At 45.3% G+C, this 22,140-nt stretch overlaps 1 protein-coding gene across 1 annotated transcript; it reads left to right on the top strand.

Annotated features, from left to right (window-relative positions):
* Positions 1–9,709: 9,709 nt before the first annotated feature.
* On the top strand, positions 9,710–21,893 carry LOC148515357 (uncharacterized). Its single transcript, XM_088480145.1, has 4 exons — positions 9,710–9,724; positions 17,800–17,899; positions 18,937–19,187; positions 21,303–21,893. The coding sequence occupies exons 1-4, from the start codon at positions 9,710–9,712 to the stop codon at positions 21,891–21,893; spliced, it is 957 nt and encodes a 318-aa protein (XP_088336271.1).
* The last annotated feature ends 247 nt before the right edge of the window (positions 21,894–22,140 follow it).

Here is a 22,140-nt window from a genome sequence, read left to right as displayed (position 1 = left end):
TGAGAATGCTGGCAAAGCCTGCTAAAGCTCTCTTCGATAATAAACATTAAGATCATGACAAAACATGACAACACAAAATGCTCCAAGGCCCTACCCATTTGCCGTAAGGCCCCACAATGAGCGTCTAGCAAAAATTGTGGTTTTAAATTAAAAATGAACAGTAATTAATTTCTATTTTTAATTTTTTTAGTTGCCTCCGCCATGTTTTAATACGCTCGTATGTAAAGTTTCACGATCTTCGCTTGTAAACTGTGGATTTGTATAGAAAGACAGAAGTACAGAAGGACAAATTTTCGCTTTGATATAGTAGAGAAGATAGAAAAGAAAAATTAGTAGATAAGCTAAATCCTTTTGTAATTCCATACCTGACCTGTAGAGGGCGAATGCTATGCAAAAATTGTGGTTTTCCATTAATTAAAAATTAACAGTAATTAATTTTGATTTCAAATTTTTTAAGCTGCCTCCGCCATGTTTTAATACGCTCGTATGTAAAGTTTCACGATCATGGATTGTAAACTGTGGATTTGTATAGAAAGACAGAAGGACAAATTTTCGCTTTTATATAGTAGATTATTTGCGGGCCTGGCCACACGGGGGGGGGGCCACAATAGCCGGTGATTACAGAAATGCCCGTAGCATCCTGAGGAGCTGTAAGAGCAGCGGTGTGATTGTCTGAAGTGTCCTAAGTACTCTCCAGGCGGCACTACTGCATAGATTCTGGCTGCAGGGTGCCATTCTAGGAACCCTGCTAGCCAGATGAGGATAGCAGAAAAAGGCTCAGAGGGCCAGACCAAATGATTCCGAGGGCCTTATACGTCCCACGGGCCTAAGGTTCCCGGTCCCTGCTTTAGCCTATGAGTGAGCTAGTAATATTATCAGGAGGATCCCATATAGTGTATTATATATACACACACACACACAAACCTCCTGTGGTAGGTGAATTGCGGTTGCTCCATTTTATTACCCAAAAGTGACATAATTAGGAAATCCCAGCAATTACAACATTATAACTAAACAGCTGCTTGTGTATGTACTGTTTATCTCTAGCACCCTTTGAGCAGAGTAGTGAAATAGTGTGAAAGGTCACATGCGTGGGCCTGAGTGACCAGGGCCAGTCAGATTAGAGTGTGAGTAAGCGAGGCTCCTGCAGGGAAGAGAGCGGCTGGTGAGGGAATTAATGAGAGAAGACTCAGAGAAGTGACAGTCTGTGAAGAAATGTCAGGGAGAGGTCACAGTGAGAAGAGTCAGACATTACAGGAAGATAGAATGTAAGTGACACAAATCTGTATAGAGATAGAGACACAAGATTGAGGAAGCTAAATCAGGTTATTAATAATGTGAGTAATTAGTGGAAGTCTGGTTTCAACATAGGAATGAAGTAAACCAGAATAGAGCAAGACAGAAAAGAAAACAGACAGGGGTTTATTTAATAGGATGAGACGTTCCAAATCAGCCATTATTGTGGCAGGATTTAAAGCAGTGATTATCAAAGACAAAACACAGTATGTTCGTTTGTTAAATATCAGTGCTTCATTTCTGATGGCTCTCAGCGCTACGCAGTTCAAGCACTTTTTTGGGGGGTAGAATTTTTAATTCCTACTGGTTCCAGAAACAGGAAGAAATCAGTTAAATAATTCAGAAGTGAATAAAATATGCACCTTGAAGGCTTGTCCATTGTGGAAGCTACTATAAATCTTTTGTATCAACTTGCAACTTCCTAATAGGGATAATAATATATTTTTCAACCCAACATGTTCGGTTTAATTCCATTATGGAATTTGACTGGATATAGAGCTTTTTGTCTTCTGATAAATACAATCCAAATACCTTTTATTGCAGGAAGTTCCTATTTCAGTGGTACAATGTCCTAGAGGACGCCAGCTGTTCAGTGGTGGAATCGCCTTTAGACACAGCATCTTTGGCTCATTGAAACTGCTAGTTCATCCCATCTCCTACTATACACAGCACTTTGGGCCTGATTCAGACCCGGTCGCTAAGCTGCACTCGCTCGCTAGGGGCGATTATCGCACATCTGCTCATGCGTATGCATCAAAGTATGCATGCGTGAACCAGTCACTGCGGCCGGGAATCGTGCGGTCGCAGTACACAGACTGGAAGCTACTTTGAGTGACAGCGCCATTTGTGGGTGGTGACAGGGTAAGGTACTTGTGAACGGGGGAGTGGTTGCGGGAATGCAGGTGTGTCTGATCGTCAAAACGGAGTTTAATGGGTGTGCATAATTAGCAAAGTAGCGTCCTTGAACTCGTCACTTGGTTGTATTTGAGCCTGAACTGATCGCACTGCTTGCGTTGGGGTAGGGGACTGTGCTTATAATACTGTAAGTCTATTTTATTGTGCAAGTTATATCAGCATATGGGGCCTATTCATTATGTTGGATCACGATAATTAACATTCTAACTTGCTACGAAATCCGGAGCAATTCATCAGTGCTCCAGCGCAGTGACAGCTGATGCGAAATTGGCTGTCCCCGCAAGCGGCTTCACTCCTCCTTTTCGGAGCAGTGAGTCTTTTCACTGCTCCTTTCGGAGCAGTGACAGGAGTACGCATGTGTGACCTACAGGTCACATATGCGCACAAGAGCCAATGGCGTCTGGCGGAAGGAGCGGACAGGGGCGGAAGGATCCAAAAGGATCCCTCTTCGCAACCTGGACCTCCTTCATATAGGGAAGGAGCATTCACCATCTGAAGATGGAGAATGCTAACGCACTCAAGCTCCACAAATATTTTATGTTTTCGGAGCTTGATGAATTCTGTCCCCATACTAGTGTATGGGGGCAGCGGGCCATTCCGCTAAAGGAAGGTACATATTACCTTCTTTATGAATGTCCCGATAACTTAATTTTTACAATTGCAGGTGAAAATGTGTTTAAGATGAATAGGCCCCTTAGGGGTATATTTACTAAAAGTGCGGGATTTTAGAAGTGGAGTTGTTGTCCATAGCAACCAATCAGATTCTACTGATCGTTTGTCTAGCGTGTTCTATAAGATAAAAGTGATGATGAATAGGCCCCTATGTGGTGTAAACTGTGGTACTAATTTATATAATTGACTTCTTCAAGGTCTGGATCTTATTGCATTTACAAATGTGGAAAAAATGGATAATTATGTGAGAAGTACAGATGTGTCCTCACGCCATATGATGCGAGGCACCCGGCATAACTAAGATACACTGAGAGAAGTAGTGTACAGTATTTTTCTTAAAAATGATGCATCTTAAGCTAGATAAATTCAATAGTTTGTGTCAGCAAGCATAGACAGAGCTGGATTAAGGCTTGTGGTGACCCCGGGGAAACTAGGTTGAGGGGCTCCCTCCAATAAAATCTATTTTGCCCACAGCAAATAAACACTGGAGAATGCTAGTTGTGTAGAGGAAGAAAAATATTAAGAGGAGATACAGTAATTGTGTAAATACGCTGTATATCTGTCTTAGGGGCTTTTTATCAAGTCATTGCCTTAGATCATGTAGAAACTGTTGTCTCCACATGATTAAGGTAAATATTAGTATAGGTGCTCAGTGGCGTCACTAAGAGGTGCAGGGGTTTGCGGGCCGCACCTGGTATCACCCTCTGAGGGATGACACCAAAATGCTGGCTCCTACTCAGTGGCCCGGAGCCAGGTGCTGCACTGTGACATTAGTCTGCACGGCCCAACTCCCGATCACTGAGGAGGAGCCAGCAGTGTGGGGAGAGTCTTTGGGGGCAGCCCGGCATCTCCAGGAGTGCTGAGCATCCCCCTACAGTGATGAACCAGGGGTTATGCCACAAGTTTAAGCACCCTTTTCGGCCATGCGCATAGTTTTGGCGCAGGGAGTACACTTGCGGCACAGGGCATCGCCAACCCCAGCGACGTCACTATAGGTGCTATTTAACAATAGGCTAAAGCGTTTTGCACAAACTGTCAATCAATTCCCCCTTCACCATAGTTTTCAGTGAAGTGCAGTTATTCTATGGAGCTTGGCTCTGATAGTTACCACCAGGGCTGCCATCAGAAATTGTGGGGCCCGGTACTGACAAAATAGGCACGGCCCCCAGGGGTATAGGGCAGACTTGGGTGGAGTTGTGAATAATGTGGATGGAGCTACTTCGAGGGTAGTGCATCAACTGGTGTGTAAATCAGGGATGGCTAGACATGGTGGAGGGGGTGGCAAAGGGCAGGGAAGACTGGTTGGTCTGGGGGGCCAAAGGGCAGGGAAGGCCGGCTGGACTAGGGGAGAGGTAGGGCAGGGTAGGGCAGAGAAGGCAGGCAAGACTGGCTGGACTAGGGTAGGGAAAACAAGCTGGCTGGCTGGACTAGAAGGGGGGAGGGAGTGCATAAAAGGCTGGCTGGACTAGGGGGGAGGGTAGGCAGGGAAGGATGGCTTGCTGGACAGGGGTCGAAGGCTGGCTGGACTGGGAGGGTGGTCAGGGAAGGAAGGATGGCTGGGCTGGGAAGGAGAGGGCTTAGGGAATGCTGGCTGAACTGGGGGAGGGGCAAGGAAGGCAGCATGGCTGGCTGAACTGCGGGGGTGGGCAGGCAGGGAAGGCAGGCTGGCTGGACTGGGGGGGCAGTGCAAGGAAGGCTGGCTGGACTCAAGGGGGGGCACAAGGTGAGTAATGCATCGGGCGGCAGGCAGAGAGAAAAAGTATCCGCGCTGCTGCATTTGAACTATGGAGCCGGACGCGAGCCAATCACAGCTTGCGGAACCGCAGCCAATCAGGAGCATGGGTGTGGGTATGAGTTATTACTAGTGAAGGTTATAACTAGGCGGCTAAGGTATGTGGCGTCTGATGCAAATTGTGTGGCAGATGCTAATGCACAGGACCAAACCTTTTTAATCGAGTAGATACAGTGCTTCTCTAGGTTGGTGGAGTAGGTGATACAGCCTGTCCAATAATACATTTATTCGGTACAGTAGATGTACTGACCCCTGTTTTCAGGTTGAAGTGGTGGTATGACTCGGTAGGGAGGTGGGTGGACCATTTTATGGAGCTCCTTATCGTACGGTTCTAGACCTGTACCTATCCACTGCTGGACCTTTGGTCTACAGACTCTGGGACCGAGTATAGTTGGGCTGTGAAAGGTAGGCGGAGTCCCGCACTGATGTCAATAATGCTTACCTTCCAGTAGGAGCGTGTAGGGGGCTATAACTTCGTGTTTGTGTCACTGCAGCCCACTGTGGGATCTTCTGCTCGCCGGTGTTGGTACTGGCTGTTATGACCGCATGAGCCCGTGCGGTCTCAGTATGTGATGGAGCCGGGCACGTGCTGTAGTACAGCGTGCTGTGGTGGTGTAAACCAGCGCTGGTGCACTCAGGCGGTTGCAGGGACGCCACAGTCCCGTGGAGTCTGGAGATGCTTGGTTACCCGGTGGCGCTGTTAGCAGCAATGCACGTGGTGATCCCGGTGATAGTCTTAGTTCTGATAGATGAAGTATCTGGTAAATCATCTGTCATTGCTGAGATCAGCAGCTGTAACAGGTTACATGTACAGGACATTCAGTCAGGTGCATAAATATTGGGACATTGACAGAAATTTCATATTTTGGCCTCTATTCACCACCACAATGGCTTTGAAATGAAACAAACAAGATGTGCTTTAAATGCAGACTTTCAGATTTAATTTGAGGGTAATTACATCCAAATCATGTGAACGGTGTAGGAATTACAACGGTTTCTATATGTGCCTCCCACTTTTTAAGGGGCCAAAAGTAATGGGACAAACTAAACAATCCTAAATCTAACTTTCACTTTTTAATACTTTGTTGCAAATCCTTCGCAGGCAATTACAGCCTGAAGTCTGGAACGCATAGACATCACCAGACGATGGGTTTCATCCCTGGTGATGCTCTGCCAGGCCTCTACTGCAAATGTCTTCAGTTCCTGCTTGTTCTTGGGGCATTTTCCCTTCAGTTTTGTCTTCATCAAGTGAAATGCATGCTCAATCGGATTCAGGTCAGGGGATTGACTTGGCCATTGCATAACATTCCACTTTTTAGCCTTAAAAAACTGTTTGGTTGCTTTTGCAGTATGCTTCGGGTCATTGTCTATCTGCACTGTGAAGCGCCGTTCAATGAGTTCTGAAGCATTTGACTGAATATGAGCATATAATATTGCCCGAAACACTTCAGAATTCATTCTGCTGCTTTTGTCAGCAGTCACATCATCAATAAATACAAGGGGACCAGTTCCATTGGCAGCCATACATGCCCACGCCATGACACTACCACCACCATGCTTCACTGATGAGGTGGTATGTTTTTGATCATGAGCAGTTCCTTTCCTTCTCCATACTCTTCTCTTCCCATCACTCTGGTACAAGTTGATCTTTGTCTCATCTGTCCATCTGTTCCAGAACTGTAATGGCTTTTTTAGATGTTGTTTGTCAAACTCTAATCTGCTCTTTCTGTTTTTGTGGCTCACCAATGGTTTACATCTTGTGGTGAACCCTCTATATTCACTCTTGTGAAGTCTTCTCTTGATTGCTGACTTTGACACATATACACCTACCTCTTGGAGAGTGTTCTTGATTTGGCCAACTGTTGTGAAGGGGTTTTTCTTCACCAGGGAAATAATTATTCTGTGATCCACCACAGTTGTTTTCCGTGGTCTTCCAGGTCTTTTGGTGTTGCTGAGCTCTCCGGTGCATTCTTTCTTTTTAAGAATGTTCCAAACAGTTGATTTGGCCACACCTAACGTTTTTGCTATCTCTCTGATGGGTTTGGTTTGATTTTTCAGCCTAATGATGGCTTGCTTCACTGATAGTGACAGCTCTTTGGATCTCATATTGAGAGTCGACAGCAACTGATTCCAAATGCAAATGTCACACCTAGAATCAACTCCAGACCTTTTACCTGCTTAATTGATAATGAAATTATGAGTGAATAGCCCACACCTGTCCATGAAATAGCTTTTGAGTTGATAGTCCCATTACTTTTGGCCCCTTAAAAGTGGGAGGCACATATAGAAACCGTTGTAATTGCTACACCGTTCACCTGATTTGGATGTAATTACCCTCAAATTAAATCTGAAAGTCTGCAGTTAAAGCATATCTTGTTTGATTCACTTCAAAGCCATTGTGGTGGTGTATATAGGCCAAAATATGAAATTTCTGTCAATGTCCCAATATTTATGCACCTGACTGTATCTTGCGACATTAATAAATATTTATCATACAACATTTGTCTCACAAGGAGCAGGACTACAAGACTGGGGGTCAGATTCTGAGTCTCACACAAGGCCGATGTTCATGTAGTTGAGCTATTTGTTTTTGTTTTTTTTTGCAACTGCAGATGCACAAACATTTCTGAGAACCCCTATGGTACATGCGTTACACAGTATATACAAGAGTCTGTACACAAGGAGCTGCTGCCATCAGGTCAGACTGTATTGGAAATGTGGCAGAAAAGTGATTAGTGTCCGTGGGAAATGACTGGGCATTACCTAGTAGTGCACACAATACTGGTCCATTCAGTGGATGAGTTCTGGGGGAGTCACAGATATATCAAAGCAAACGGCTGCGTTCACAGACGCAAGCATAGGAAGCCATGGTCAGACAGAAAATCTGTACCTGCCATAGGACTGGTGTATGCTTTGATGGTGCGACTGGTGGTCTACAAGGATGCACCAATCGGTATTACATCGCAGTGGCGTCATGAGTAGGGTGCGGGCTGCACCCGGGTGTCACCCTCGAAGGGTTAAACACATATTATTATTATTCTTTATATGGTGCCACAAGTGTTTCGCAGCGTCTTACATAGTGCATAAACAAATTGGAAACCAGTGACTTACAGTACAATACAATACAAAGCAGGACAAGGTTCATTGCATTATCGATCAAAACACTCAAATAAGCAACAGGGCATAAGTGTTAGGTGCCCTAGTGGGTAAGGAGTAGATGAAAGTATAAGTAGGGAGAAGCACAAGAGGGTGCTTGTTCCTACTCATGAGAGCTTACATTCTAATGGGGAGGGGCAGACAAACAGGCATGACACATATGGGGTAGACAGAGGAAGGAGCATGTAGCAGCGAGTTAGGATGAGAACTGGAAGGCTTTGATTAAGTAGTGGGTCTTGAGAGACGATTTGTAGAGGGGTGGAGAGTCTGATTGGGAGAGGAAGAGAGTTCCAAAGGTATGGAGCAGCACAGGCAAAATCTTGGGAGGCAAGAGTGAGAGGAAGAAATCAGTGGGCAGGAGAGGCGGCGTGCATTTATTGAGCAAAGAGGGCGGTTGGGAGTGTGAAGGGAGATGAGGTCAGAGATGTAAGTCGGAGAGGAATGGGTGAGGGCTTTGTAAGCGAGTGTAAGAGCCTTGAATTGGGTTCTGAAGGGGAAGGGGGGCCAGTGGAGGGCTTGTAGGTGAGGGGAGGCAGATGTAAAATGTATGGAGAGGAAGATAAGCCGAGCAGCAGCATTGAGGACAGATTGGAGTGGAGAGAGTTGGGAGTCAGAGAGGCCAGAAAGGAAGAGGTTACAGTAGTCCAATCTGGAGATGACCAATGAGTGGATGAGGGTTTTAGTGGCATCCTGGGTGAGAAAGGGTCTGATCTTGGAAAGATTTTTGAGATGGAAAAGCAGGACTGCGAGAGGTGCTGAATGTTGGTTTGAAGGAGAGGGAAGAAGAATCTAGGATAACTCCAAGACAGCGCACTTTGGGGCTAGAGGAGATAGTTGTGCCATCAATTGATAGAGATTGTGGGAAGTGAGGTTATTCGGGAGGGTGGGAAGATGATCAGCTCAGTCTTAGATAAATTAAGTTTAAGAAAGCGCTGTGACATCCAGAGAGAGATAGCCAAGAGACAAATGGAGATACAAGTAAGGAAAGTAATAAGCATTTATAGTAAATTTGTCATAGTTATAAATATGACATTTATACACTATGTAGACAAAAGTGATTGGACACTAACAGCAAATAGATCAATGAGATTTTATTGACGTAGGTCCACCACGTGCAGTGATTACTGCAGACACCCTTCCTGGCAAACTGTCCACCAGTTCCTGAACAACAGCAGGTGGTATGTTTTGCCATTCCGCCTTAAATATAGTGACCAACTGTGACACTGGAGAAGGTTGTGTTGGCCTAGATCGCACCCATCGCTCCACAACAGGTGGCATTGTCGTCTTGACAAATATATTTGTTGTTTCCATAGAACTGCCACATTGTCGGGAGCACAGGGTTATCAAGAACATCTTTATACGTATCTACTGCAGGAGCGCACCATTTTGCTTGCGCGGGGGTGTGCAATCACTTTTGTCTACATAGTGTAAAAGGCAAGGATTTGCCTGTAATGCAGTAGTCTCCCTATACATTAATTTACATGCTACTGTACATTAGGCATGAATTAATGATAACTTAAATCCAAAATCTTAACTATATACACACATTACACACACATATTTGCCTGTGTTTAAAAGATGTTTCTCCTTCACTTCACTTATGTCACAATTTACCTATATATGTGTTGTCAGACCTTATGTTTACCCTGTCATCTAATTATTTTATTCTTAAAATAATAAGTAAGTTTTAATACAAACCAAAAAACCAAGAAGAATTTGAGTGTCTCAAAAATAAGTATTTTTCTCTCTTTGCTGTCTGGTAGTAACCATTATCTCAACTTTGATAATCAGATCAATACATCACTTATTGGTTGTCCTAGCTTCAAATTCCACATTGCAGCATTGATTACAATGAGCAGATAGTTGACACTGCAAGGCATGTCACTGGAGTTGGTGAGTCATGGTATATGGGGCAATAATTATTGGTCGATGTCTACAAGTTGGAAGGTCCATTGCTATGTGAGCAAGGAGGTTAGTCTGCATGTTGATTCCAAACCATAGTAGTTTTTATTGAAGATAACAAGATACAGGCGATCAGGGGCGGATTGGGAAGCAGAACCAGCCCGGGAAATTTCTGAAGCAGCCCTTAATGTGGGAAAACCCATGGAAACCAATCAGCTTCTACCTATAACTTTATAGAATTAATTTAATAAATGCAACCTCAAAGCTAATTGATTGCCATGAGCAACTTCTCCACTGGCTCACTTCTCCACTATTTTCGCAGCTTTATACATCTACCCCATTATGCCAAATCTACCACTTCCCTCCGGAGGAGAGAAGGTTCCAAGCTGGTACAACACCCACCCACAGCTGTCTGGGTGTTAATGCTACATAGTTGTAAGCGCAGTACACAAAAAGGTCCTCCCATTAATTTACCACAATAGTCTTGATTTTTAACCACCTACACGCAGTGCTGCTATCAAAATAGGATAGGAGTCTCCGGCATATGCACATTGCCCAATCAGTGACATAAATGAACCCTAAACACAAGATGCTAAAGCGTAGTCTCTAATTCCCCATCGTCTGACTGGCAGCCTCAGCTGAGGAGAGCTGTAACCGAAGTTACCTCAGTGCATTCACTCAGAGTTCCACCCCAGGAGTGGGCCACACTCCTGCTTTGATTGTGTGATGGACACAGAGGGGAGGCAGGTCTAAGATACATGGTCTGAGCAGAGAGCGAGCCTCCTTGCAACTGCTGGAGGACCAGGGTGCTGTTGCCATTATTGCTATGGTCGGGGGAGACCGAGACAATGGGGAGAGAGAAATGTGGGGGAGAGAGAGAGAGAGACATGGAGCAGAAAGAGGTGTGGGGAGAGAGAGGGATACGTGTGGTGAGAGAGAGACATGGAGGTGAAAGACGTGTGGGGAGAGAGGGAGGTTGAGAAGAAAGACGTGTGGGGAGAGAGAATGAGAAATGTGTATCACTGTACAGTCACCACTACTCCATTTAATACCACATATCAGCTGAGGTGTAACTAGAGTTGACGGCGCCCATGATAACTGAAAAAATGGTGCCCATTGAAACCTGTGCTTTCAAATTCTTACATTTTTTACTCTGATATACACTGGAAAGGGAATAGGACAGAGATGAATACCACATGCCACTCAGACCTCCCACTCACTTCTCTCATGTCACTCCATATACCACTCGGAACGCACCAACAGGCCTTCCCACAAGCATGTAACAGATCTCCCCACATGTAACAGAGGCATTTAACACACGTCCTCCACACATGTAACACAAACGCCACATGACTCTGCCCCCTCTCCCCATAGCAATATCAGCAGCCCCCTTAGCCCCCACTATCCATGTCTCTGCCCCCCCCTAGCAGTGTCATCAGACCATTCTCTTCAGAATTATCTGCCCCCCTCAAGTTCTTACCTGTATCCTGTGTGGCTGTGGCAGATCCTCCTACTCATGTAGCTCCGCGCTCTGGCTGTCTGCTTCCTCTGCAGCTGCTCTGCCTCAGACAGGAAGTGAAAGTAAACAACATGCTCTCTGTCTGTCTGAGGCTGAGCACGGGGTCTCTTTTGTGCTGCGGCCTAAAGAGGTCTCCTCCTGGCTAGCTCAGAGGAGCACTGAGCATGAGGAGGAGCCAACCACCAGTAAGGAAGGCAAGGGATGTGCTGCTGTGGCACAGGCTGTGCTGCGCCGCTGCACAGCCCAATTACGACGGATCTCCTTCCTTAGCCTCCGCAGCAACTCACGTGACCACACAGCTCAGCTTCAGCGATCAGTGCCCACTCCCTAAGCACGGCTGCAGCAGCACTGTAGCTGTGTAATAGCCGGTCTCTGCTTCTAATGACACAGGAGGTCCAGCCCAGCAGGGATCCGGCCCAGTGGGAAATTTCTGGGTGGCCCAATCCGCCCCTGCAGGTGATAGAAGATAAACAGCAGTCAATATGATAAGTTATCAATCTCTCTTGGGCTAAGCACTCTACAGCCATACAGCACTGTGACACTCCAATAACACAGTGACAGGCTTGTGCACAGGCAGATCCTTTTATAGAGCCAAGTAAATAAGTATTGCATCGGCAGTTTAGACAGCCTGACCTTTAAGTTTGGTGAATAACATGCATACAGCGAAGAGACAGCATGTAGCGCTTAACCATTTAACTACATGTCAACAATAATCTATCTAAATAATTATTATTCTAACTTCACTTGACAGCTCTGTTCAGATGATAGCTGTAATTGTAAAATACTGTAAATATAATAATAGTAAATGCATTACATATAAAAATATATTGCACACTAATGTAGGCTTAAGGTGCACATCCACTTGCCGATTTCTATGAGCGATTGAACGATAACGATATCATTATCATTCATTCGCTCATGTATCAGGCACATTAATGTCTGAAATGACCAGCAATGCGCGCTCCTGCTGGTCGTTTCCGTCATCAATCATCGGCTGAACATGCTGAACAACCTGACGATAACGTCAGGTTGAGCATGTTAGGGGATGATTGATGTTCCTACACTGAACGACTGATCGTTCAGTGTAGGCACAGCACAGACTGTGAAACGACTGCATGATTACAATGTCGTAATCATGCAGTCGTTTCAAAGTCTGCTAGTGAATGTGCCCCATTAGAGTATGTCGTTATAAGCCTGTCTTTCCCTCCCAGGTTTGCAGAGGCTGAAGTGAGCAGCTGGATGGAATCTTAACTAGGTTCCACATTGCTACAGAGGACCTGATTCAGAGATGGATGCTAATGCCGCCGCCATTGCTGCTGCGAATGCAAATGTCGCAGTCGCTGGGATTAGTATCGAGACGCCTACCAGCGGCTTAGCAAATCCAAGCACTTGAGTGCAAAGACACATATACGGCGATCAGGTGCGCCGATAGCCACGCCGGGCCTGGGTAAAGGGGATCGTGGCCTAATCGCGGGAGGTGATCAGTGTGATCGCTCCCCCCACAGGTATAGAAGACTGCTGTGGCTGCTACTTAGCAGCCGCAAGCAGTCTCCCAGTGCAGCCCAGCACACAGCAGTGTGTGCTGTGCTGCTGTGATTTAAGTGAGGGGGGCGGTGCTGGGTCCGGTCCCCGCCGGGCCCCTCCAGCAAGCCCGGGCCCGGGTAATTAGTATCCGCCCCCCCCTCAGCGCCCCTGCCGGCGATTATCAAACTTCTGAGTAACCAATGACTACTCAGAATGGCCACTGTAACTTAGGCGCTGCAGCCATTTTTTCTATGTGCGGGATCGCAATTGCAGCCTGCAACACACCCCCAAAACGGTTGGGACATGCCTGCATTTGGGCCACCCCTCCATCATTACCACCTCCAAACTCTCCCTGACTGTCAATCACACTTCGCCAAATCCTCGCGACCGCTGATGGTAATATAACTTGACGCATGCACAGTGCGACTCATATGCATACCCAGACCACCGATAATCGCTCAACTGCAAAATATTTGTATCCATTTCTGAATTAGGTCCAGAGTCCCTATGTGAGGGGATTGTTAGGAATAGGAACAGGAAAGAGAGTTATTTCTCACCAAAGGTTATGCTGACCTGGGAGGCTGAGAAGGCATAAAATACCTGTGTTGTAACCGCTGCTAGAATCCAGACTATAACCCCTGTTTATGTTGCAAAACTCTTTCAGTCTATGGGGCCTATTCATCATCACTAAAATAAAGTTTTTAAGGACATTTTCACAGGAGAAAACACTGATATCTCCTTGCTAAGTCCCTCTGCGTTAATTCATCAAATTCTGAAAATTATGTATTTTCGGAATTTGATGGAGGTAATATCCGCCACTGTGAGGTGGCGAATAACAGGTAACACTTACCTGCAGTCAGCTTTACCTCTGGCTCCGGTGGTTGCTCGCACACTGTGTTCTCCCAGCAGAACACAAAGAAGTTTAGAAAAACAAAAGTTTTTTTTTTCTAAATTGTACTGTGATGTGCTGGGAGACCATGTGTCAGACCAGCAGGATGGGGCCGGAGGCTGCTGCGCGGCAGGTAAGTGTGGGACGGGGGGGAAGGGAGCGGAGGGGGGAGGAGGGAGAGGGGGTTGGGAGGTGCACACAAACTTGCCGCCGCTGTAGGCAGTGCTGCGCATTTGCTGGGTTTACGAATGTAACAGCGCATGCGCAGCACTGTTCCCAGCTGCGGCAAGTTAGAGTAGAGAGGGAAAAGTATCTATTTCCCGAAAAGCTGTCATCGCAAAAATGACAGCTTTTCGGAATAGTTAGTTATGGAGAGGAGGAATGATGAATTCCTCCGGTAATTAGGTAGAACTCCATGCGAGTTCTAAACCTAATTACCTCCATCGATTTTTTAAGGTATGATGAATAGGCCCCTATGTATGGTGTAGTCAGAGCTATAACTAGGGGTGGGTGACTGGTGCTGCTGCAGGTCTCTGTGTGCGGCACCATTGCCGCCCCACGGCCTAGCAGTCTGCCCAGAATGGTACTCTGTAGCCAGGATCACTGCTGCAGCACCGCCAGAAGGTCCTTTAGATGCTCCAGACAGGCACCCGTCAGTGTGTGTAACTGATCTGGTGCTCAAAGTCAACAGGAGACTGGGCCGGCAAAGGGTACATTTAAATCCTGTTACTGCCCTGGGTGGAGTGGAAGAGATGGGTTATTTGATACAGTCTTCACTGTAATTGCTGTATAGAATTTAGTCTTTCATACATGTCCCAGTCACCCCTTTATACATCCTGGGAATGCTTCATTTTTGCAGGGTTTATTTTTCAGGGGATTTCCTGCAAAATAATTGTATTTATAAATATGTCCTTATGGGGGTCTATTTACTAAACAGTGTTAGGAGACAGAGTGAAAAGTGATAAGGTACCAGCCAATCAACTCCCAACTGTCATTTTTCAAACACAGCCTGTGAGAAGACAGTTGGGAGCTGATTGGCTGGCACCTTATCACTTTTCACTCTGTCTCCTAACACTGCTTAGTAAATATGTCCTTATGTCTCATACCTGTAAAAATAAGAAGCTGAATCAGAGCGGTGATCACGTTCATGTAGTTGAGCCTTTGTTGTTACTTCACATGCACGATAATTCCTAACAATTTGTACAGCACATGCGTTACACAGAGAATACGCACAAATGTGCTGTTGCAATCGAGATGGACGGTATTAGAAATGTTGTGGAGAAGTGATTGGCGTTCCTGGGTGGTGACTGGCAGGTGGTTAGTAATGCGCATACACATGGTCCATTTAGTGGGCGTGTTATGGGCATGTCAGTAGCGGCTGAGTACACAGACGCACAGCTGCGAGCATAGGAGGCCATGGTCAGACGGAGAAACTGCGCATGCCATAGGGCTGGTGCAAGCTTCAATGGTGGACTATAAGGGCGCATCAATCAGTATTGCTGGGTGTACAGTCGCTGACAGTGGGAGTCTCAGTCCTTGCACAGTCAGCCGCATGGATGTAGACAAGGGAAGGACTTTATAGCAGAATTTGCATAAGATCACAGACGGGTGACCCCCAATAGATGCTGCTTTGTGCGCTTCTGCGTCCACATCAGAATCGGGCTCTAAGTGTTACTCATTTGTACGGCAGATGTGTGGGTACATACAGCACGGAGCCTGGTGCCTATGATATACAATATTTCATTTTCTATATGGTCTTGTCTCTTGATTGGCTCTAACTCTAATCTGATTCAGTCAAAGCTGTGCTTGCTATAATTTAGAAGTCAGAATATAGAAGACATTAGACATATTACCTAGAGTTGTATATTGGGAGGAGACTGCAAACACTAACATGTAGATGGAAGACTAAGGGCCGTATTCAATTTGAGGCAAAAATTCACTTTTCGCCTGTTTTCAGCGAAAACTTTTCGCCGATGACGTCATTTTCGCCTGTTTGGCTTTTACCCCGTATTCAATTTGGAAGACTTTCCGCCTAGGCGGAAAGTCAATGCAATGTAATAGGTGGAAAAGTTTTGCATATGAATGGGAGGCGGAAGAAGTGCAGAATTGGGGTTTTGGGGTGCAACGTTGCGGGAACCCCCGTGCAGCCTTCAGACAGTCCCCCGTGGGAACTGTCAGTAGCCAGAGCCAATCCGCGTCCGCTCTACAGTCAGCGCGGCCGCTGATTGGCTGACAGGACGTGCAAGCTCCGTGCAGTTCCGTCAGCTGGCATTCGGGAGGGATCTGTATGTGTGGCAACACACATACAGATCCTGGGTATGTGGATCGTGAACTCATTTTTTTGTTTTGCCAAGTTCATGGATTACTGCAGAGACCAGCGCCAGGATATAGGGGAGTATGTTTTTTTTGTTTGCAGAGCCATTCATTAAGGATTTTCTACTGGACAAGGGGACAGAAACATCTGGTATAGGTAAGTATGTGTGAATGGGTAGGTGTGTGTAATAAAGTTATACTAATCACTGTGTGTGTGTTTCGTCTTTATTTAACTATTTATTTTACAGTTAAGTTACAGGTGCTGCATGTCTGCTGGCACTTGTAGTTCCACAAGTGCAAAGTGGCAGGCATGCTGGCACTTGTAGTTCCACTGTAAAATACAATAGTTTTACATTATTTGGCCCCCCCATTACCCCCACACCCACCGCTCCAGGGGTATGGGGAAGTGCCCCGGGCTTCAGCGTAAGCCTGTGGTGCACGGGAGGGGGGGACCCTTCTTTGGGGGGTCCCCGACTCCCCCGAGATCACCGGCTTGAGCTGACCGACTTGGGGTGCTAATGCTTTGGACCTGGAGCCCAGGTGATTGGGTCTCCGGGCTGTGGCATTACAGCCCAGTCGGTTGGGTCTGGTGCTGGTCTTAAATATAGGGGGATCTCCACATCTTTTTTTTCCCCCAATATTTAAAACCAGGACTGGTCCCTGCAGCCTGGCGTTGGTTTCTAAAATACGGTGGAACCCTACTCATTTTGTTCCCCGTATTTTTAGAAACCAGGACTGGTTTGGCTTTTTTTGGGGGGGGGGGGTTGTCCCTATGTCATATATATATATTTTTTTTTAACCCGTTTTTTTTACAGGTTAAACACAATGGGAATTTTTGGGAAATAATCCAGGGACCCCCCCTAAAGATGTGTAGACATGGGGGATCACTTTGGGTACCCCCATTTTTATCTGCTGAAGGAAGTCGGAGTTTCTAATAGCCGCCGGCAGGTGCATTTTTGCAGAAATGTAAAAAAATGCATTTAGGGACTCAAAAATATGCTAGTACCCATTTTCTTTAAACAATTTTTCTAGTTTCAAATTCCACATTGCAGCAATAACATATCTCCTGAGAAATACAATACATTGAGAAATACAGTGCACATTAAAATGAGGAAATAGTGTTATCACAATTATACTGAAGTGTGTTCTCTTGGTGCATAGTCACAAATACACTTGTGATATAAAGATGTGATGAGATGATTGGTAATGGCTGTCATAGTGTTCATGCAGAGCTAACCCTTCCGTGTGCAGACATATACGGTCTTCCATCCCCTGAAAGTCAGACAGCTTTAGATCATTCTCCATAGTGCACTTCAGATTGTGTAGCAGGAATAAATTAAGCCACAAAGAATAATGTATGTATAACACAACACAACTGTCCCACCACCCCTGGCAGACCTACAGTACATAATTTAATATAGGAAAAGTACTGAACTACAAGTCAGACCTGCAATTTTAGTGGCCTAGACACAAGCCTTTGTGGTCTTTCCTGCTGGTGGTCTCTGTATTAGTAGATAAGGACAGAGAGGATGTGGGGAGTCATGACTGTATAATGCGTGAGGAGGAGCACAGATTGAATAACGTGCTTATATCCTGTACTTGGAAAGTACAGTGTAGATAAGGTAAATGTTCCACATTGATTATTTACTGATTATTTTACACAAACACTTCTTATTGGTGGTGTCGTTTTTTTTAGTTAATTATATTCACAATATCTTACCATTCACAACAATCAGTCTCCATATTTTAAATAAAATAGCAATAGCCTAATGATTGAGGAGACAGAAAATAGGCTAATAATGACCTTCCTTTATCTCACAGGGCACCCCTCTTCAGGACGGAGACATTATCGAGATTTCACAAACTGGGCATCATCACTTTGCAGTATATGTAGGGGATGGATATATTGTGCATATAACAGGTATTCTCAGGCACAAGATAAGACTGTAACATTAATACAATAAGAATATAGTACTGTAAATATACTTTCATGCACAGTAGAGGCTGAGGCCTGGACATCTGTGACATTGGAGGCTAGTGTGTATAGCAAGCCATAAACATATTTACATGTACAGTACCTTTAAAAAAAGGTTACCCTTAAATGCATAACTATGATTGTTAACTATTTTCATGAAAAGATAAGTTTACATTTCTACATCACTGTATGTTTACTGCTGTGGCTACAACCAGGGGCGCCGAGAGGGGGGAAGCGGGTACAGATGGCCCGGGCTTCCTGAGGGGCCCGGGTCCAACGCCACCCGCCCCCCCCTCCCACACAGCGTGTGCTGAGCTGCAGTGGGAGACTGCTCGTGGCTGCTGAGCAGCAGCCACGAGCAGTCTCCTATGCCTGTGGGGGGAGCGATCACACTGATCGCACCCCCCCTGGCTTTGAGCAGGGCTGAGGAGGCTCAGAGTGCCCCCCCTCTCCAGGGCGCTACAAAGTTTGCTTTTTCGGGAAGGGGGCGTGGCCACGCCTCCCACGATTAGGCCACGCCCCGTTACCCGGGCCCGCCGCGGCTCTTGGTGGGCCTGGCTACAACAGCACAGGGAACAGCCAAATTTAAGCCATGTGACAGACATGTTAAGACAAATGAATATGTACCCATGGGCGTATCTATAACGGGTGCATGCACACCCTACATCCATATTATCTAAAACTCACCTGTCCGTGGTCCTGCGTCGGGGTTGAGCGTTGCACAGAACACCAGAAAATGGCCGCCGCAGACAATTTTCCGGCGTTCTGCGCATGCGCAGTAGACTCTGGGCACACTCTAGTGCCCATAGTCTACTGGTTCTTCTGCGGTGGCCAGCCAGCCGCATCAGTCGGCTGCTGGCCACCGGGAAGAGAGGAGGGGGCCTGACAAGGGGAATGCACATGGGCCCCCTCCTCTCTTAAGACGCCCCTGTTTGTACCATTGCTTGTCTTGCTCTTAGCACTAATGCTGACTGCTTTCCCAGGTAGGCTGGTAGGGACTGGAGATGACGCTCTTCATGGAGACTCTGTCATGGTTGAGAGAACAATGCTGGAGGGTGAAGTAAAGGGATGCGGCTACAAAGTGAACAACATTTATAATGGAGACCTGATCCCAGTGCCCAGGGATGAGGTGGTCAGTTCAGCTCTGCAAACAGTGGGCGAGAGTAAGCCATATGGGTCCAGCTGCAGAGATTTTGCTCTTGAACTGAAATATGGGCGTGCAAACCTGGATATTGTAAGTATGTGTGAGTGTATACTATAATAAGTCTGATCTATGATAAACGTCCCTGAAAGACAATATCAATAATTTTATACTTTATCCTATAACGCTGAAGGAGGAGGAAAAATACTATAATGCTTTGACTTATTTGTTAGTACACAAGGGCTGATAAGGTAACATAGTGTTGTGCTAATTATGTACAGGGTACATAATTATATAAGGATAGAGATACAAAACTACTGATACCTAAAATACCAGTCAATCGGGGAGATGTATCAAACCTTTGTGAGAGATAATGTGAAAAAGTTACCAATAGCAACCAATCAGCTTCTAAGGGGCAAATTTACTAAGATTCGAGTCTGATCGAGTTTGTTTTATGTAATCTCGATTTGCAACGCCGAATCTCGGGTGATTTTTCCCATTTTTTATCTGGGGTTTCAGGAGAGGGGGCCCCTTTTTTGGGGGGTCCCCACCTTCCCTGAGAATCCCTGGCTTGGCCTGACAGCTTGGGGTGCGAATGCTTTGGCCATGGAGACCCGGTTATAGGGTCTCCTGGCTGTGGAATTACACCCTGGTTGGTTTGGGTCCGGTGCTGGTTTTAAATATAGGGAGACCCTTACGCTATTTTTTCCCTCCTATATTTAAAACCAGCACTGGCGCTGCAGCCAGTTGCTGGTTCCTAAATTACGGGGGAACCCGACTCATTTTGTTCCCCATAAATTTTGGAACCAGGACTTGGCTGACCAGTCCGGGGCTGGTTATGCTTTTGGGGGGGGACCCTACGTCATTTCTTTTTTAATATAAACACTTTACATTAACTACATATGCACAAACATACACAAATCACACTGATCTGTGTATGCTTCTGGCAAACTCGCAGCTCAGAAGGTGGAGTGTTTGAAACTTCAATTTGTCTTGCAAGTTTGCTCTAATCTCACCTGAGATTGTAATCTTGAATCTTAGTAAATTTGCAAACCGCATCTTTTTCATGAAAAGTACATCCGAGTTTGCGAGAGTTGATTCAAGTTTGCGATCTCACCCGAGTTTTACGAGTGAGAAGAGAGAACTCTCTCCCAAACTCACCAGAGTTTGCCTTTAGTAAATTTGTGCGATGAAAAACATGCCTAAACTCACCCGAGATTGTCATCTCGACTAAACTCGAATCTTAGTAAATTTACCCCTAACTGTCATTTTATAAGCTATACTAGATAAATGATAGCTAGAAGCTGAATGGTTGCTACAGGGAACTTTTTCACTTAAACAGTCTTTTAAAGGTTTAATATGTACAATTCCTCCAATGACTATAAATAAATGTATCAAATAATATTAACTAATATATAACTTCTCAAGTACATTTATTAGGCTCATATATAGGAGGTGTATCAACATGGAAAACTCCTAAAATGTTTGTATTTAATTTACGATTTTAGTAATAGCTGTTAAAACAAATGAATTTAGTGGTCTTTTAAATTTAAAAATACCTCACTTATTTTTTTTTTTTTATATAAGAACCATATTTGTGAGATACAAATAAACCATAACATAAACAGAATTTATGACATAACTCATTTTATCATAAAAATGCCATGGAATACAAGATGTACTGAGCCAGTTCTGATCAGCTATGATTACCGTTTCCTGTGGCTGTTTTTATAAATTTTTTTGTGTAAACTGAGATGCTGACTCATGCATACCCAGCCCAGTTTTTGCGTTCAGATTGTCCCCTCCCCCACTTGGTGCACTCTCTGGTCCTCCATGTTGCAGTAAGAAGGGCTCATTCGGTATATAAGATCTCAGCTGTAAGTGGTTTGTCTAAGCAGCTGAGATCCAAACAGGTTAATGTGTATTGAGTCTCCTCACTAACCTGACAAGCTGCAGTCAGATCTGACTTACAGTAGAGTGAGCCCTATGTATTTTAAATATTTGTACAAACTAAGAGACCGAAAGAATGCAAGATGGCATGTTAGGGTATTGGACAAGTGTTTGGGATCATGGGGTAACTACGACTCCACTTTCCTAAATATCGCAGTGTCTAAATTTATTTAAATTGTGCGCGCGCCTGCTGAAGTACCAGTTCTTGAATTAATTTTTTTTTTTTTTTTACTAATTCTATGTAACTCTGTCTTACAGATACTTAGGACCTTGGCAGGCATTCCAGAGGAAATGGCAGTGGCTACAGCTAAAGGAGTCAAACTCATAGGCTCAGGTGTAAGCTTAAGTTCTGAACTTGTGGGGTCAGTTGCAGCCAAGGGAGTTGATCTTGCAGGTCAGGGGGTGGCGGGAATGTCCAATGCATTGGGCTCAGCTGCTGGTAAGGGTCTAGCTGTATTTGGGAACATGCTTTCTGTAGGTGCACAAACACTGGCTCCCATAGTAGCTGCCAAAGTAGATGCAGTATCTCCTGGGTCTGGTACCATGTTGATGACTGCAGCTGGATGTGTCGCTCCATTGGCAGAGTCTTTAGCTGCACAATCTGGAGATGCAGAGGAAGCCACAGCTCGCAGTGTTAGGCAGTTGGGATCTTCTATCTCTTCAGGTTCAACAGCTGTAGGGTCAGCAGTATCCACTGGATTGTCTTGGTTAGGGTCAGCATCAGCTGCTGGAGCTTCTAGTCTTATTGGGTATCTCCAGTCAGGAACAGAGCTTACAAAGCCAGAGCTTGGGGCAGAGTCCAGTATTTCTGGGGACCAAGAGAAACAAGATTCTAATGTACAGAAATAATGATATGTGGCTGTTGTTCATGTGTAATCGGACTGTATTTCCATATTGTATAATGATTGTAATAACAATAATACAGAACCATTGTGTATAAAATAAATTTCTCTGACATGATTATTGCTTGTATTCACCACTGTGCATTTATTTGAACTACCTGACATGAAAATGAAAGCTGTATTGGCCTGTGCTCTATGCACTACAAATGGGAGACTGTCACTTAGAATGCCAGCGCCAAAATCAAGACACCCAG

Source organism: Taudactylus pleione, unplaced genomic scaffold (genome assembly GCF_031769625.1).
Source record: "Taudactylus pleione unplaced genomic scaffold, aTauple2 ptg000250l, whole genome shotgun sequence".
Taxonomy (NCBI): domain Eukaryota; kingdom Metazoa; phylum Chordata; class Amphibia; order Anura; family Myobatrachidae; genus Taudactylus; species Taudactylus pleione.
Note: the sequence above shows the minus strand (reverse complement) of the source record. Positions and strands in the feature narration are given on the sequence as shown.